Raw genomic sequence first — 19,562 nt, 5'->3', positions numbered from 1 at the left:
ACCATGGTGTATACATAATAGGACACAGAACATCACATTCATTCACACAGTTTCTGGGATGAACGTTAATTTCTAGATCAGTCCGTCTCTGATTAATGCAGCAAAGTCTGCATGGAAGATTGTTTCTGTCTTTCCATTGTCTCTCTCGTGCATGTGGCCGCATTCCTTTGGATCGTAAAACTCTCTGTGTGTCCTGTAACAAGACACCGCGTCCTGCCAGTGTGTTAGCTTCATTTGGGATGTTAGTTTTTGGTGAAAGTTTCACAGTGAGTTTGCTGGATTATTCATTAAATAAATGAGTAATTTGTGTGTGTCCGATTGGTCCAGACGCTACATATGCTATTTTAAAGGTTTCTGATTTTGTTTTGAAGGTCTCCTACAACAGGTTTACATGCATCAAAGGTCAAAAAACACTTTCATTTTCTCATAATATATATTGCACATCACTACATTTTTCAATGATTCTCAAACGACTCGTCCGAAGATTCAGTCTCTCAAAATCCCTCCTTTCCGCAAGCCTAATCTGCTCTGGTTGGCCAGATGGCCCAGTCAGTTGTCATTGGTCTAGCCTACATCTTGCAGCACGTGTTGAAAGCTAAACGCCCATTACCATGACTGAATTTCAGCTCCGGAAGCTTCCTACAGCTCAGCGATTGTACACACTGTAAAGACAGTACCAATGGCGTCTATTTTACCCTATCAATTTGAGCGCGATGATGAAACATTGGAAGAACTATAGTTTTTCAGTAAAAACCCAAAATTACATATTTTGAACACCCGGTAGAAAATAAATACATCAATTATCAATCAATTAATAATTTTCCTGTTATCATAGGAAAGCTGTTTTGAAACAATCTGTATAAAGCGCTAATAAACGTGACTTGACAAGGTGACTAAGGAAAATATAGGATTTACACTACCATTCAAAAGTGTTTTTTTTTTTAAAGAAATTAAAACTTTTATTCAGAAAATATTATCAAAAGTTTTATATTGTTTAAAAGTAAAGAGATTTTTAATGTTACATAAGATTTCCGTTTTAAATAAATGCAGCTCTTTTGAATTTTCTAGTCATAAAAGAATATGTAACTGTTTTCAACATTGATAATAAGAAGAAATATTTCTGAAGGATCCTGTGACACTGAAGACTGGAGTAATGGCTGCTGAAAATTCAGTTCTGCCATTACAGCAATAAATAACATTTTAAAATATTTAAAATAGAATAGTTGTTTTAAATTGTAATAATTTTTGACAATATTACTATTTTTACAGTTTTTTATCAAATAAATGCAGATACTTATCAAAAACTTTTAAATAAATATTAAGCGTAGCATCAGTTCTGGCAGGTCACATTAGTCAAGCTCACATCAGTGACTCTCAGCTGATCCACGTCTACCTATAGAAATATGACGCCTATCACCATATACATATATAAGCTCCTTCAGTATTATCAGCAGCTATCGTGTTTCTCAGGAGCTAATTACCCTCCTCCATCCCCAGCTCCTCCTCTCGTCAGTCAGGATTTGGCCGCCTGAGTGCCCTTTGAATCAGAATAAATTCTTGAATTATGTTGTACTTTAAAGTCTTGAATTAATGATATCTGCAATACATTCATGTTGGTTCTGTTATGTTTACCCTAAGGTTTTTTGGGTTTTTTTGCTGCTCTCCCTGCTCTTATCCATGCTAGGCTGCATGGATGCGCAGGGAGTTTTCGCCCAGAACAGAACCATACCGCAAATCCTAACTGTATGCTAATTGTCAATCGTATTTGACGGTAGTGGTCCTGACAGAACTACTGATCCTATATTTTTGAATGGCCTAGTATATGTGGTCCAAAAGTATATGTGTGTACTATGTGGTCCACTATATTCCTGTCTTCTGAAATATGTCTTCTGAAATCAAATAATAGTTTTATGTGGCTGTCATTTTAGCCATTATTCACTGAAAATCCCATCTGTCTGAATTTGTGTTATGTTATGTAACCTACCACTTATCGTGATGGATAAGTATGAAAATCAACTTACACTTTTATTTTATGTAGTGGAGCAGCACTGAAATTCTGCATAGCACCTCATTACAAATAAAATAATATACAGTATTACAAGTAATATCTTGTAATGCATATACTGTCAGTTACAACCTACACGTATATGATTTATCACATGCATCACTATTAGAAATAGATGTGGGAACAGAAATCAAGCTATTGTGAAATATGAGTTCATCTAAGTACACTCAGATTGTTCCTCCTTTGCAAACTCAGTGATGTCCCTATAGACATGAAGTGGATGAATCATCTTCAGCTCATCCATGAATGACACTCATTAGGCATTGTCCTGACAGGGATAGAATCTTTGAAGAACTTACACTGTGTGCTTGTGTCTACTTGGCTAAAGCAGTCTGTGCATCTGCAAGCATGCATGCTTGTGTGTCTGAATACATTGTAAACCAGAGGTCTTCACAGGGGGTCTGTGGTGGGACAGTAGGGGGTCCCCCGATTATTATTTTTTATGCTCTCAAACTAAGTTTTGTGAAAAATGAAATATGCATAAACAAAAATGTAACAAAAGTTCAGCTAAATGTTTCAGTGTGGGCAAAATGCATTACAGCAGTGTTCTTCAACCCTGCTCCTGAAGGACCCCCAACACTGCACGTTTTCTTTGTCTCCCTAATCAAACACACCTGATTCAACTCATCAGCTCATTAACCCATGTGATAATGAGCTAATGAATTGAATCAGGTGCGTTTGATTAGGGAGACAAAGAAAACGTGCAGTGTTGGGGGTCCTTCAGGAGCAGGGTTGAAGAACACTGCATTACAGTAAGTTCAAGAATGTACACTACCGTTCAAAAGTTTGGGGTAAGATTTTTTTTAAAAGGGGAGTGAGGCAAGACTAAAGGATGTGTTCAGTCAGCAGTTTGGTATGCAAAAAAAACCTCTTCCAGGAGATACAAGACCCTTTTAGGGTCTTGGCCTGGCAGAAAAAGTTTGGGAACCACTGTATTAGAGTATTGGTTGAGTTTTAGTAGACTAGGGTAGGGTTACCCTCATGTTGTTCCAAATCTGTATGAGTTTCTAACTTCTGTTGAACACAAAAGAAGATATTTTAAAGAATGTTGGTCACCAGACATTTGATGGCACATATTGACTTTTTTTGTTTGGAACAATTGTCTGGAACAACATGATGGTGGATCAGTTATGACAAAATTTTCATTTTTGGGTGAACTATCCCTCTAAAGAAACATGTGGGTTGGGGTGTCATAAAGGGGTGACTGCACAGCTGTTTTCAATCAATACATCCCATACTTACCAGTTAGTGATACAATATCCATTAAAATAAATCAGTTACATTTCCTTTTGCAATTACATCCTTCCATTCTCATTTGATTATGAATAATGTTCATATAATCTAAGAAAACTGCCTTTATAATTGAGATTCAGGAGCAGAGAGGCCCAAAGTGAATCATGTTTACAGAGAGAGGCATAAAATACCTTTGTTTTTTTCCCATCCTCTTTTTTCAATGCATTTTTATAGTCTGATGCATGACATACTGTGGAGGGCACTAGAGAACATGCAATCCATGTGAAAATTCACCATAGCAACCATGCCACTGAAGCAACTAGAGCGTCATTCACTGCAATAGACGACTCAGCTTGACACAGCACAGCCAGAATACTGTCACATCCTTGAATATTGCAGATTTATCTTTTAATATGTACAGTATTCACCTATGCATTATTAATACAGCAATCAATTATGCATTTAATTCATGCATACAATAGCATGTACATTTTGGCATGTATTATTTGTGTTTCCTAATGTACAGATTTCAGTAGGCATGCTTTTAGCCATGTGTAAGCATGTGTGTAAATTTTAAGGTGGGTGTGCTGTTATCACAACCCCTATCAAAGAACATTGAAGTGTTATTTGGCGCTGCCCCAAAACCTTTGTTAAAGCAAACTGAAGTGTGTGATTAAGGCTACATCAGGGGCATTAGCATATTAAAACAGCCTGTACCGGTGGTGGAGCAAATCCATTGTTATTTTTAAGCTTAAATGAGTCTAGAATGAATGACAAAGGTACATGAGGACCTTTTATTGAAGGTACCATATAATGTAATAGAATAATTGACATGATTGTATTGTAGTCTTGCCAGCAATCTGTTTTCCTATATCCATGGGCCACGGCATGAAAATGTTTCAAAGAATAGCTCTTGATGCATCACTGGAGTGAAGCAGCTTTTCAAAATGGCAAGCTCTTATCAAATTTTGCAAGGTCAACACACTTTCATTATGTGGGACGCTATTTATGTCTATGATGCTATTGCATAACTGAGTTATGTGTGTGTCAAGCTACTGTATATTAGATCTGCTACTGATTTTTCTTTATCTTTTGAGCAATCCACCTGGAATGAGCATCGGATGCAGAGCAATGCCATCTACTGGAACTTTGAATAAAGCACAATTTATAAATCAATGCTGGGATATACAAATATATTTTTGATGTCCATTTTTTCTTTGAATTCAATCATGCATTTTACTTAAAATTTTTCATTTTATTTTAGATAACCACTTATTATTTGACTTTAAACGCATATTATTCCTGAAAGCTAAAACTAGAACTTTATTATATATATTACAGTATATTAATATCCCATTTCCCAGATACTGTTTTCCTATAGGTAGCCTTTTTTTTTTCTTTTTTTTTTGATAGAAATACAAGAAATTAGACTGTTGTCCTAAACATTATAACACTCTAAATCTGTGTATGGAATTTTTGTCTATATTTAAACAGAGTTTATGAACAAGAGATTGAGCTTTGGCAACCATAATGATGCATCAGAACAAATACATTTAAGGTCAAAATCTAATACAGAGAAACAACATATCATTCAGGCTGGTAAAAAAGAGTTGCTCTATAGACAGGAATCCTTTCTCTTGTTCAGGCTTTAGATTCTAAATTTACATTTAGTTCCTACTGTCAATGAACAGTTCACTGTGAGCAACTAATGACAGGCTGCTAGAATGTGGTGTAAATGGCAAAATAATAACATTGAACAAAAGGTTTGCCTTATTCTCATTTGCCGATTAATATGGGTTACACTTAAAGTATATAAAAAGCACTTTCTCACCTCATTATATTCCTGACATGTTTTTGTTCCTTCTAAGCCTTACAGCACTAAATGTTCTTTAAAAGCAAGGTCTCTTTGAAGTCATTTTGTATGACATGGCAACAGAGCTTGAAAATTAGCGCATTTCTCAGGTATCTATTTTTATGGGGTTGACCAGACCTTGGTTGTCTCACAAGAACCGCACAAATGCCTTTCTGCTGTGTAACATGTAGCACCCACAAATTTGAATTTATGAGTTAAAAATGACAGGGCGTGGGAAAATATGATCTGGTCACAATGAATAATAACAACTCTGTGACTTTTGGAGGTACAGTATGTAACTTTTTGCCCTCTAGCTGTTAAAAAAACTGCATGCATTTTGTGGAAGAACATTGTTTTGGTTGTGCTTCGGCTCTGCATGACTGTGTGGATGAATATGACCCTTCACGATATATAATGCTTTATAATGAACTCTGTAAGAGAGCTACATATGGCAATTTTTCTGTTCAATGAAATCACTTACCTGTTGAGTGGTTGACTTACCTAATTTTGAAAAAAAGTTACATAGTGCACCTTAAAATTTAATAAGCAGTTTGAGTATGAGGTATGAGGATCATGTGACTTTTGAACACACACACACTCACAACTTGTCTGATCAATACCCAGAAAGAATCACAGCCTTATTGGATTAGGACAGAAAAGTGGGTTAAGCATCTTCTTGGATGCCACAAATATATCAGACGTAGTGCATTCCGTCACTTCCCAAACAGGGAAAAAAGGCCTTGAATTCTGTAGAAATTTAGAAGAGTTAAAAGTGATAGAGACAAACTAAAGGTCTCATCTCTAGAGGTCAGTAAATAATATAAGTTAGCTGATCTGATCAGTCAGTATTAGAACATCAAATTCACACTAATTAAATAAATATGCATTTAATGAAAATTCATTCATATAAGAAAGTTACTGACAAAAATATGTTTTACAATACATATATGGAATAAAATAATCACACTGCGATTACACTGAATCATGAGCATTTTTTATTTTTTATTAGTTTTTATTATATTTGTTTATTATTTATATCTATGTTTATTATTTAATAATATTTGACATTTATATTTTGATGTATGATATTATATTTCATGTGATATATATGTGACCCTGGACCACAAAACCAGTCACAAATCGCACGGGTATATTTGTGGCAATAGCCAACAATACATTGTATTCAAAATGATCGATTTTTATATTATGCCAAAAATCATTAGGATATTAAGTAAAGATCATGTTCCATGAAGATATTTCTCAATGTTTCGATTTTTTGCACCCTCAGATTCCAGATGCTCAAATAGTTGTATCTCAGCTAAATATTGTCCTATACCAAACCACATCAATGGAAAGCTTATTTATTCAATGTCAAAAAATTGACCCATATGACTGGTTTTGTGGTCCAGGGTCACATATATTATATATAGGGCTAATAATAATGCTGGGCCGTCCTTGAGGGGGTATATTTTATTTTTAGTGTAATCATCAGTTAAAATGACAAGTAATCAAATTAACCAGAGTCTCTCTGTCTTAATCATTACAACTAATACAAAGGTAAAATGTGTTATCAATATGCTATTTTAGAAGCAGGCTTACAGTCCGATGATTGTTGCTTTTTTCCCAGAGGTCTCTGTAAAAGAATTGGGTGCCCTCAGCTGTCACTAGGGCAAGAGCCTGTGAATGCCCCACCTCACACATACCCTAAATATCTAAATGCACATGTCATTTGATCAGGAAGCAGAAAGTATGACAGATGCTACTGTAGGGAGGCTTGTGCAATATCCTTTGAATAGTTTTGCTTTACATTTGCAGTGTCTGTTTCTCAAGAAATCATTAACTACATTCAAATAAAATATGCGTGTTATTGCTTGAAATGCGTGGGCCAATACATCAGTTTGAGATTGATTTAAAAGATTAGATGAGAAAGATTTCAGCATTCTTCATTCTGTTCATTAGATGCAACAGTCGGAATGTCCCATCCTGCTGTGGGTCTCATTTTCTACAGCTAGTGTGAACAAACAGGAGAGTGCATGTAGGAATGTCTGACACTTGACTGCAGCTTGTGAGTCGCCCCACGTCAAAATGATTTGTGACACTGTTTTTCTGCTCCGAAAGCAGCTCTGAAGTGTATAGCCCAATGGAAAATTTGAAGTGAAGAGACACTGCTCTAATGTACACCCTTAAAGGCCAGTAAAAATTTGAACAAATTGGATTAAAAGAACAGCTTTGCAGTGAAACCATTTACTGTATCGTATTGTTTTCTGCCTTACAAAGGGCACTAACACTGAAACTGAGAAACAAGCTAACAAGCTTTCCTTATAAATTGATTAATTTGATATCAACATTCACTCCATTTTGTTGTTCAGCATTGAGCCATAGTCTAAGATTTAGATTTTAGTCAAAACTCAATTTAGACAAAATGTAGACATTTACAAGGCCAATTAAAAGTGACATGAAATGAAAGATAATATTTTATTCCCTATTGTGACGTATATCTGAGTGAAACAGTGAACAAGAACAAATGTATATAGGGGGCCGCGGGACTTGATTTTGTCTATCAGGAATTGATTGGATTGTTGGATCACTGGAGTTGTCAGTTGGACATTGACAGGTTGTCCCACCCTCGCCAGTAAGCACGTCATCAGAGAAGAGAAGTGGTTGCAAGTTGTTTATTAAGTTATTTTGATTTTATTTTTTTATTTTTTTTTAAATGTGCACAGACAAATCGTTTATAATAAGCTAAATACTGCAATATTCCATAAAAAAGTAACAATTATCAATTTTGATTTCATGGTGACTTTAAGTGAAAAATACTTTTTAAAAACTTTTCCAGTATTTTATTATGTTTTTTTCCCACCCCCAAGACAATGTTGTTTCCAAAGGTTTGTTAACCTCCACAGACATCAAACAGAAGTATATATTGACACATTCAAGCCTGCATGGGTGTGGGCTGTCGTCATTCACTTCAAACATTCACTGATGAAACTGATGAGACTGAACAACTGAAACAGCTTACTGGCGTTTCATTGGCTGAGGGCAGAACTGTCAATCATGCCTACAGCACCTGCGAGCGCTGTGGCCATTTAATGAGCGCTGCGTGACGACTGTGCGTGAACTCAGAAAACCCTTCTGGATATCCGTTCGTCTTCAGCAGCCCGGTAAGTGTGTTCTCTGCTATTTTACTTCTTCTTGTGGATTCACACACAACATAGCGTGAAAGACAATTTAATGATGCCATAATATGCCTAGGGTTTGTCTAAAGTTTTGCAGAATTAATTCATTTATAAATGAATCGAGGGTCTCGTATCATCTAAATGTCATTAAGGCGGAAGAATTCTACGAATCTACGAAAAGTGGGTGACATTTAGTTTGGAAAAAGTTAATATAAGGTGAAAGTTTACACCTTCCACAAGTCATTAAAAAGTTAAAGTTAGCAATTAAAAAATTCTGATATATGGAAACTTTATTATTTTTTTTCAATCCGTTTATTATATTTCTACACAAATGAACACACCTGCATGCTCACAAAAAGCATGTTTTTTCATTATTATTGATTTTTGTGTCTGTGTGTGGGGGCTTTTAAGTATTATTTTATCAAGTTTAAGATGTTCTTTATCTTTATTATTCAAATACAATAACTGTACAGTTCCTGGATGTTTGTCCAGTAAGGATATTGAGCAGATGCCACAACAGGAGATTTACATCTTAACTGACTTGTGATCAGATTAGAGGAGATTAGAGAGAAACTTCCTCTCTGCTAAAACTGACAGGAGAACTGACCATGTGCAGGAGGCCTGCAAAGAGTATCATATTTGTATCTGCCAATCAGCTAGTTCAGTTTGCTTTGGATCTGTGCTGAAATGTTCCTATATGCCATAAAGCTGTCAGCTAGCCTGTAACCCAAACTGTTTATATAAGGAACTGTTATTGTCCCTCTTAATGCATAGTTTTCATAAATAGGCAAATGCAAATGTAGCCTATCTGGTTATCTTTGCATTTATTTTGGGTTTTACACCATCAAAAACATTCAGATAAGGCATGAAGGTGTTTGTTAATAGCCTAATTCATTGCTCATGTTATCCATTCTTTACATCAGCTTCACAAGTGTTTCATCACTTTGGTCCCTTTCAGAACAATTGGTGGGTTTTTGTGGCAGGGAGACGAACAGAGACCTAGTGCTGGTGTCCCACAACCTCAGACTCATTAGGCAATGTACCCCTGGGTGGCCTTGCTATTTTTAGATGTGCCTTAGTCTAGTGAAATTCTGGAGCATAAGGGGTTCAATAGGGGTCTGTAGATGGAGGTACAGATAGATAGATTGTAATGGGAATTGTAGTTTTATGCTAAAGGCTTTTATGGTTCAGGGCCTGTGGCACTCTAAAAAATGCTTGGTTGTTTCAATCCATGTTTGGGTCAAATATAGACAAACCCAATTGTTGGGTTTAAAAATGTAATTTTAAATTTTAAAACAACAGTTTGGTTTGTCCATATTTGATCCAAACATGGGTTGAAACAACCAAGCATTTTTTTTTTATAGTGTAAAGTATATTCAAAAACTGTAGAAAAGTTTAAGATGAAATAAAATTTGTTTCAAACAAAATGTACTACATTAAACTTTTTTTGATATTAAGTAAAACTATTAATCAGATAAAGATTAAATTCTATCTTTCCTGGAAACATATTATCTTTGAACAATAATTGTATTTACACCATTTAATTTAAAACTAATTAAATTAAATAGAGCTGGTAACTAATCTAAAACTAAGCAAATAAAAAATAATCTATAGGCATACAATTAATTGTACTTAATTTTTGAGTGGAAAGAAACTACTTTAATTTAGCAAAAATTAAGCATTAAGTTGATTAAAAAGTGACGGCAAATACTTTTACATTAACCTTTTTTAACTTTTGAACTTTCTATTCATCAAAGAATACTGAAGAAAAAAATGTATCACTGTTTCCACAAAAATTTAAGCAGCACAAATGTTTTCAAAGTTGATAATAAGAAGAAATGTTTCTTGAGCACCAAATCAGCATATTAGAATGATTTCTGAAGGATCATGTGACACTGAAGACTGAAGAAAACCGCTAGTTTAAATTGTAATATTTCACAATATTACTGTTTTTACTGTATTTTGATCAACTAAATGCAGCCTTTTAAAACATTAATATATAATACTGACCTTAAACTTTTGAATGGTAGTGTATATACAGTATTGAGTAATGTTTTTATTGTGCGTTAATATTGATTGCATACATAAAGCGGTTTCTCTTGTGAGCTTTTAGAATATGTCACTGAAATTAACATTGAACTGTGGGCAGTGAGATGCCTTATATCTAAAGCAGATGAGCAGGGTTGTGTTGAGTCAGCGCTGGATACTGTCTATGTGAAGCAAGGACAGAGACATGAAGTCTGGACTGGAGTCGGTCTCACATATCTAGAAAGAGCAGCCTGGAGACCCACAGACACAGGCCCTGCCGTCACTATAACATGACAGTGTTACATTTTCAAATACTTGTGTTGGTCAAAAACTTGTAACTGAAGTATATTTAGCACAGAAACAACTGACAGGGTATAGAAGATGATGTCAATTGAAATGAAATAGAAAGTGATGGTCAACTGCAGTGTTTTCTGTTCTTTTCCACTGCTAAATCTACAGCGTCACAGCAAAAGAAAACGTATTTTACCTTATATCAGTTAAAAGTATGGCAAAATAAAGCAAAGACAGCATGTCTTTCAGTTCCGTCGTCTTTGTGGCCGCATGCAAAAACAAACATGCAGGACAACCATTATAGATTTATGAGGTCAAAAAGTCAGCATAACTTTCATGACTGTGGATTACACATGCTAATAAAACATAATCTTTTTATACATAAGCATGCATACCTTTGCAATATTTCATACTCATGCATTGCACTGATGTGGGAATCACTGCAGGTCACATCTGGCCAGTTGTAAGAGATATTTAACTGAATGAATCATGAAGCTACTTCAAGGGGCAAGTTCTAGCCTAAGGCCTTACTTGGATGTCTATTAAAATGGACAATATCTACTAGGGGTCACCCACTCAGACACAGGCAACCAAATCCTGTCAGGCAGACAATTTATGGTGCATCGCAGAGACTGTTTTACCACTGCTGCTATTCATGGAACCACAGTGATCTTTAGAAAGCAGGAAGCAAGTGGTGATGAATGGACATTAACTAATGTATCAAAATATCAATGTCACCTTATGGAGTTTGACCTACATATTGGCCAACACCCTTTTGAGGCCCCACTAGTATGGATGATGATTTATAGTGTCATATAAAGGTAAATTAATCTTTTTTTGTGTGTTTTTTATTTTATTTTATTTTTTTCAGAGGCAGGATGGAGGAAGCAGAACTCTTAAAGGAGCGACTTAAAGCTATTACGGTAACCTTACATGGGTTTGTTTACTTGTTTCAAAGCTCTCTGAAATACTTGATTGTGATTGGTTAAATGCTGCAATCTGTGCTAAAATATTTTTTAATGATGATGATTTTTCCTTTTTGCATTATACACTTATAGTAGGCTATGTATTAATATTTTGAATTAACTATTTTTAATATTTTCAGTTTATTTTAATTTGTTTTAGAAATTGTTACATGCTTTTTTTATTCATATTTAGCTTTATATTCATATTTAGCTTTATATATTTATTTCCGGTTTAGTAGTTCAACTTGATAAGACATTTATTTCAGCTTTATTATTTTTCAACAATGAACTGTATAGTTGACATCAGACAACCGCTTTCCTATCACATAGATGTGCTACTGTTGTTCCATGTCTCTGTTTGGACACGTGTCCATTTGTCCACAGAATAAGAAAAAAATCCAAGAGGAAATTGCCCACAAACGGCTTGAGATTGACAGAGAGAAACTGAAGCTTCAGCATGTTAAGGTACTGTACCTTCTTGATGTTAGAAGTATAGTGTCATTTTCATCAGCATTTTTCTGAATTTTATGTTTTGAATTATAAGGTTCTGGAATTTAAAGTATATCTCTCTATTTGTCTTTTATAGAAAAGGTCCATGAGAGATCTGTGGCTCATGGATGGGATGAACAGCAGTAATGCACAGGAAACACAAAAAGATGAAGATGCCCAACAAACGAAACGCCTCAAGAGTAATATATTTCGGTAAGACAAATTATTGTGTTGTGCCTTATCGTATTTTTAATTTCAATGGTTTCATTACTGTAGTTTTATTTATACCATATTTACCACAACAGTGGCTGTTGATCCAAACACCATTTTGCTATTTAAGATTTTTCCATAAAGAATGTCAGCTAGTTTGTTGAGATTATCATAGCATATCTAGCATTCTGGCATCGTCTGAATACAGTTAAAACATTTTCAATCTTTACTTAAGGGTCTTTTGTATTTAGCTTCAGGGGTTGGCCTGATGTTTCTCAGCTAATGTTTTTTGCCCTGTGGTGTCCTAATAAAATCTTTTAGAGTGAAGTATGAGGCAAGCGGTGTGCAATGCTTTGTAACCGCATTGCATTGTAGTAGCAATGAAGTCAGAAAAGGATGCTTAAAAAAGCTTTTCCCATGTCCTTGAGAAGCTGCTACATGCAGGTCACACCCTGGTACAAATATTGCTGTTGGTGGTGATTCTGACTGAACCTCATATGAGAGAATAAAATTCTAATGTCTGTTATTAAATATTTGTTTATAATGCTTTCATACCCTCTTAACAACTCAATGTGTCTTTAACTCATTGGATCTAGCATGTCTATGCAGCAAAAAGTACAAACAGAGTGACAGGCTTTGTCACTCTTGTGTGACTTAACCCAGTAACAGAGGCGTGTGTGAGTGTGTGCGTGCGTACGTGTGTGTGTGTGTGTGTGTGTGTGTGTGTGTGTGCGTGTGACGAGAACGCTAAAAGACGGAAGCTTTAGAAAGCAATTATTTTTACAAATTCTCTGTAGGATAGAAAAAGAGATTGAAGCGTTGGAGAGAGAGGAAATGAACATCTCAACAAATGAGGGGCTGATTCTAAAGAGGCTAAAAGCCATTGAAAAATCTCCAGAGGACATCATTAAGGTACAGTACTTTTGTTATGGTTCATTTAAAACAATCAGAAACTATGATTGTCTGTCTTTTGCTTGAACTATATTAAAAAATCTGAAAATTGAAGACACTTTATTTTAGAAAATTATTCTGTTTATATCTTCACAGGCAGTGAATGCAGATTTCATATCAGGTAACTACTGTAAAATTACATCACAATCACAATGTTTATGGACCATAAAACTGTTGTTTTGAATTCTGGATTATTTATGAATATTGTAACTTTTTTTTGCAGACCCGGTCTATATACATTCAACAATTCCAAATATGTTAAAGCCCAGCACACCTCTATTAAATCAGAGGAAGAAACAAGACCTGGAAACTGAAGCAAAAAATTATCAAGCCAAACCTGGTAAACTGAAAGAAGACTTCAAAAGTCTTCAATATATTTCTATAATGTAGAACTAGCAAAACAAATCTTTTAAAACAGGGTTTCCCAAACTGGGTTTCACAAATCCCTGAGGAATAGCAGGGAGTTTGTGAGTTGATTAATTATTTAAAGCTAATGAATTAAATCATAATTTTGACTAAAAGTTAAAATAAAAACAATCAAAATGAAACATTTACTAAACCAAGATGATAAAAAAAACCTGCTTGTTTGTTTACCTGCTTGTCATGTGACCATTAACTAAAAGCAGAGAACTGTGAACATTATTACTGTGAACATTATTACAAAACAAAATTACTGTTTTAATTTTTGAAATATTCACTTAAAATCTCAGGGTGTACTTCAAGTTAATATTTTGGTTCAAATGGGTTCTGCTGAAAAAAAGAATTGGGAATCCATGTTGCAAAATGTTCATAGCTGAAGTGTGTCATTTCTGTGCCACCAAATGGGAAAAAACATAATGATAGTTTTCAAACAGGTTTTGTTTAAAACAAAAAGGGCAGACAAAGTTGATCATAGACACTATTGGTGCCAATGGTTCTATGATCTATATTTAGGCTTAAGATTCTTTTGAGAAACACAGCCCAGGTGTCATTGGTTGTTCAAACAGTTTGGTTGCCTCAAAAATCACACCATTGGTTGAGCACTACAGCCACAGTCTTTACACTTTCATGGATATGGACACACAAATGTCTTACTTTCTTGTATCCAAGTTTAATACTCAAAGATAGTAGTTAATATTTTAACATCTTAAAACAATCTTTAAAAATCTTATATATTAAACACATTCCATTTGTCTCTTACAGCTTTGTTTGCCATGGAAATTAATGTTCAGAAGGACTTACGCACAGGTGAAAGCCAAGTGCTGTCCACCTCCGCCATTTCTCCCCAAGAGCTCCAGCAGAGAGGCATCAAAGTCTACGACGATGGCCGGAAGTCAGTCTACGCCTTACGCACGGACGGTGATCAGCCTGGTGCGAACGGAGTGGATGAACTCAGTCCCGTGGAGGTTGAGGAGCTGCTGAGACAGGCCTCTGAGAAAAAGAAGAGGTCCAGTCAGGTTCAAATGGACCCTTCTTATCCTTACAACATCTCCCATGAAACACAATCAGACCCCAACAACATGGAGAGCCACAAACCCAACGGACACCAAGATCCCTACAGCATCGACTTATCTGCATGGCCCGAGCTTGTGTACAATGATGGTGTTCGCTATCCGGAGGACGCGGGTCATAGACTTCCACTCCTTCCAATGCCTGATTATAATGACAGACCAGACGAATACTATCAAAACGGCAATGGGAATAACTACAGCCGTGAGTTATATAGAGGGGAAAGACACGCGCATGGACAATATTACAACCGAAGAGAGAGCAACCGGGGAACGCAGCATTTGGATTGTGACATCAGAAACCACAGCCTGTGCTCGGCCTACTCTGAGGACTCCAAAGTCAGCATCCTGAATGCCATGCCTTCGGACGAGCCCGTCACCATGATCTTCATGGGCTACCAGAATGCCGAAGATGACAGCCAGAGCTATGAGGGCTCAGTTCGGGCAGAGCTGGTAATAGTTGGAGACGGTGAAGATGACGCAAGCAAGAGCTTCCAACCTCATCAGAGCTCCAACGTCAACAATGCCTTTTCCTACTCTGCCAGATGGAAAGGCAAAAGAGAGGGCATAGAGGACCCATCAACTACAGGTACCCGTAAGATTAAAAAAGTTAAAGAGAGACACAAGCACTGCTGTGTGCTGATGTAGTTGCACTAACACTCTATCAGCTCTTCTATGATGCAGCTTCTCACCAGACTGGCTTTCCTCACTCTGCATGCTGGACACTGCTGTGGTTTTCAGTTGTTCAGTGTCTTAAACTGTCCTTCATGTTGTCATTTGTTATGTTGTTGTGTAAAAACACCTTGTCGTATATGTGTAGCTTTAGAGCAGGGGTCTTCAACTGCAGGGGGTCCAACAATTATCATTTTTATGAAATGAAATTTTATAACAAAGAAATCGATAATAAGTTAACTAAAAACAAATCTAAGGTAATCTAAATACACTACAGTTTAAAAGTTTTGAGTCAGTAAGAGTTTTTAATGTTTTTAAGGAAGTCCAGGCTGCATTTATTTGATCAAAAATACAGTAAAACCAGTAATATTGTGAAATATTTTTTTCAATTCAAAATAACTTTCTATTTGAATACATTTAAAATGTAATTTATTCCTCTAATGGCAAAGCTGAATTTTCAGCATCAGCTCTCGTTCCCTCTCAAGGAACTGGGGTTATATTCATAACCTAGACACTCCCTTTCGAGGGAACTCAACGCTGTGTCATAACATTGACGCTATGGGAACGTTAATACCCACTTCGCCATGCTTCAACAAGCACCTGCTTCACTAAGCTGTGAAGATATGCACAATCATAGTGAGCCAGTGTCAATAACTCAAGGGACTTGCACCGGAAATAAATGTCAAAGTCTGTTCAGGCGCATAACCATGACATGCAATGCCCTTAATACCTAGAAGAGCTAGCAGCCCAGCTTGTGACATTCCCGAAGCTCAATGTTCTAACTAACCAGGTAAATTCCATAACAGCCCAACAATGGATGAGATACAGAATTGCTATTGCAACTCTAAACATCCTCAACCCGTTACTACCTCTTAAGCACTAGGAACAGCATTAGCGAAGGAAGCATGTGAGGTAACTCCTCAGCAGGCTGATCTCCAGACTTAAAGTACAGGAGAGGGTGACAGATGAGAGAATGAATTACCAATTGCGATTCAATCTACTTCTGCTCTGTCAAGGAGCCTGCTTCAACCTTCACTACGCCTTTTGAAGAAGGGCATTATTAACAGCAACTCATACCCAGGGGAGCATGCAATGATGATTGGGGAGGGCCAAGCTCTATACCCTTAGCCTCATTGGCTAATAAATGCCTATTCCCACAGCTTTAATGAGGAGGACAGAAAGCGATTATTTTTTTATGCGCAGCTTGATGTACAGCTCTGTAAACGCTGATAACTGAAAGCACTGTGAGTTTGAGTCACTTATAACGTGCATTTGAAAAAGCAACACGCGTCAAACATCTTTCCAAACATGAGAAGCATTTATGAACCTCTTGTCTAACAAAAGACAACATTTAATAACATGCATTTACTCCAAGCTCACTTCATGAGAACAGGTGAGCATCCCTCTGTGAGATGATGTGGCTTCTTACACAGAATAAGGCAGTTGTGTTTATTAGTCATGTTTAATCAATCTTCTGTTCATTCAGCTGCAGATAGTATGATGCCCGATAGGAATAATGTGCGTTATCATTTCTCCAGCGAGGCATATTTGGCGTGTCTGCGTGAGAGCGCCCTCTGGTGTTCAGATGGAGTAGCATTTACTACCGATCAGCTGTGCTGCACTGACAAGCTGTGCATAAAATTTTTAATTTAATTTCAGCCTTTGCCAAATCGCATGCGGTTTCATTGCGATTAATTGCGCAGCCCTAGCATCAACATTATGACACAGCGTCTCATTCCCTCGAAAGGGAACAGTTGTGCTGCTTAACAATTTTGTGGAAACTGTGATACACGTCCTTCTCTAATGAATAGAAAGTGCTAAAGAACAGCATTTATTTGAAATAGATTTTTTTTTTGTACGAAAAAAAACAAGTCTTTACTGTCGCTTTTGATCAAGTAGATGCATATTTGCTGAATAAAATCATTAATTTAAAAAAAAGAAAATACAGAATATCTTTGACGCCAAACTTTTGAACAGAAGTGTATGTCATTGTACCTCCCATATTAAGATGTACATTTAATTTACGTTTTAATTTCACCTAATACACTTAATATGTGATTCTGATCATTTTAATGAATTCGCAATGTAAACATAAGTATGTAAATGCATTCATTAGGGCCTATAGAGTATACATGTTATTAATGGTCAAGCTTAAAATACCTCAATTAAAATTTATGCAAAATGTGTCCACCAAGGGCTCCTTGGAAAAAAAAAGACCCCTGATTTAGAGCTTTACCTCCCTCTAATGGTGAAAGGGTAGAAATGCACTTCTCTTTCAAAATAATACATGAAATATGCAATAACTCTCCTTTGTTTTCACCTGCCAAACTTTCTATGCTATATTTCTTTTTTCATATTTTGCTTATACTTTCCTCCCTGTGCTTTTGCCACTTGCAATAATAAGCATGAGAGCATGCCATCTGCTGTGACATGAACAGTCATGCTTGCTTTCATGGATTGTTTCTTTTCTGTCATGCATCCTTTATTTTGCTTTGACATTGAGTGTATGAGAGTGTGAAAAGAGTGAGAGATTAATCTTTGTAATAAAACTAATTGAATGAGTCTTGTTTTGTTTTGTTTTTTTGTCTTTTTAATATCCCAATATGTTCTATTTAAAGAGATAGTTCACACAAAATGCTAATTAATAGGTTTTTATTATTATTTAAATGCTATTATATTATTTATTATATATTTAGCTTCAATTTATTTTTGAAGATAATCTTTTACTAATTTTAGTACTTCAACAGACTTATTTTGTTTGTTTGTCAAAACAACTTTTTTTTACGGTTTTCATTTAATATTAATATTTTATTTTATTTCAGCTTTAACAAAAACAATTTTTAATCGTTTTACTTTTAGTAAACAATAGCAGCTTTGTAATTAATCCATAGTTGTATTTTCATGGAACACAAAAGGAGCTTTACAGCCACTGTCATTATTATACATTTTGAAAGTCACAAGTAAATGACAGAATATTCATTTTTGAGTGATCTATTCCTTTAATGCTGAAAAACAAACTGATTACGACAGCATCCACCTACACAAATGTTGCATGAAAAGATAAGTGACTCACAACTTTTGAGGCTACACTAACTTAAAGCCATTATGGCAATATTTTGCTGCTAGACTCAATATAAATGATGTCATTTAACAATATGCTTTATCTAAAAAAAATAGGGGACACTCCCACACATGGGCCCCCTCTCTGTCATCTCTTCATTGTAGAATACGCAATCCAGCCCTGTCAATCTTCTTCAGAAACACGCACACCCGGAGCGCTCCAGTGGTGGGCAGATAATTTGCTGTGCATGTCTTCCAACCTTAAGAGGCTTTTAAGAAGGCTGGCTGGTGTGCTTGAAACACTCTTATATAATCAATCTTGGAGATTATATAAATGGGGATAGATTGTTTCATGTGGACAAATGTCTTTATAGCTTGAGTTATTAAGATTACCCTTTTACTTAAACTGCCCTTGCACAAAAGATGAGTCAGTGAGGACGTGGAGCACTGCTGATGGGTCTCAGAGGGAAGCTACTGGTGTGCATCAGCTGTCCATTAACTTCTATTTGGTTGGGAGGATTGAACTGAGCAGCTAAATCAATGTCTTTTCTCTCATGCTCCCAACAGCATTACAGATCCAGATGGAGAAACTGGGTCAAACCGCATAGTGCCCGACACCCACATTTTGTGGAAATCACACTCTGCGAACTCTGAGAATCTTGTACGAATGTCCGAAGTGGCCAGCAAGACAAGAAACGTAGATCAACATCTCGGTGGAGTCTTCTGAAAGTGAAAGGAGGATGTAATATTAACACTTTTCAGGAAAAATATTCCATAACTAAACCGCTTAACATTTTGTGCCTCTGTCGGTTTCTTTTATTCATAATGGTGCTTCAAAGAAATACAACACACACAAATATCTGCTGTAATTGACACTGACTGTTTGAAACGTCCAAAAAGGAAGATATTGTTGTCATATGATATGTCACAGTCTGAAGCTTCCTTTCAGATGTGTTCTCCTTGTTGAGAAAACCCCAGAATGACAGTCAAACCTCATGATGTGCGTGTGTATGTGGCTGACAGCTGTTTGGGACAGCTTTATTATCTGTGCTAATGAATGAATCTTTCTGTCGTGTTTTTGTG

The 19,562-nt window shown here is 36.0% G+C and overlaps 1 protein-coding gene across 2 annotated transcripts; it reads left to right on the top strand.

Annotated features, from left to right (window-relative positions):
* The first annotated feature begins 8,225 nt into the window (after positions 1–8,225).
* On the top strand, positions 8,226–19,226 carry palmda (palmdelphin a). Of its 2 annotated transcripts, XM_084120045.1 has the most exons (9): positions 8,226–8,311; positions 11,517–11,568; positions 11,995–12,075; positions 12,197–12,312; positions 13,107–13,221; positions 13,357–13,381; positions 13,484–13,600; positions 14,443–15,336; positions 19,047–19,226. In XM_084120045.1, the coding sequence occupies exons 2-9, from the start codon at positions 11,524–11,526 to the stop codon at positions 19,085–19,087; spliced, it is 1,434 nt and encodes a 477-aa protein (XP_083976171.1). In that variant the 5' UTR covers positions 8,226–8,311; positions 11,517–11,523; the 3' UTR covers positions 19,088–19,226. The 2 variants fall into 2 exon arrangements, with proteins under 2 accessions (XP_083976171.1, XP_083976170.1); XM_084120044.1 differs by lacking the exon at positions 19,047–19,226 and having other exon boundaries at positions 14,443–17,985.
* Positions 19,227–19,562: the final 336 nt, after the last annotated feature.

Source organism: Abramis brama (assembly GCF_963993115.1).
Source record: "Abramis brama genome assembly, chromosome: 7".
Classification (NCBI taxonomy): domain Eukaryota; kingdom Metazoa; phylum Chordata; class Actinopteri; order Cypriniformes; family Leuciscidae; genus Abramis; species Abramis brama.
The sequence above is the reverse complement of the archived record's forward strand: the minus strand, read 5'-3'. Positions and strand labels throughout refer to the sequence as shown.

Bases quoted from the DNA above. Each gene is read 5' to 3' on its own strand.
- palmda (XM_084120044.1), top strand. From the start codon at position 11,524: ATGGAGGAAGCAGAACTCTTAAAGGAGCGACTTAAAGCTATTACG. The intron at 11,569-11,994 runs GTAACCTTACAT...ATTTGTCCACAG, and splicing joins AGCGACTTAAAGCTATTACG to AATAAGAAAAAAATCCAAGA. The intron at 12,313-13,106 runs GTAAGACAAATT...AATTCTCTGTAG, and splicing joins CTCAAGAGTAATATATTTCG to GATAGAAAAAGAGATTGAAG.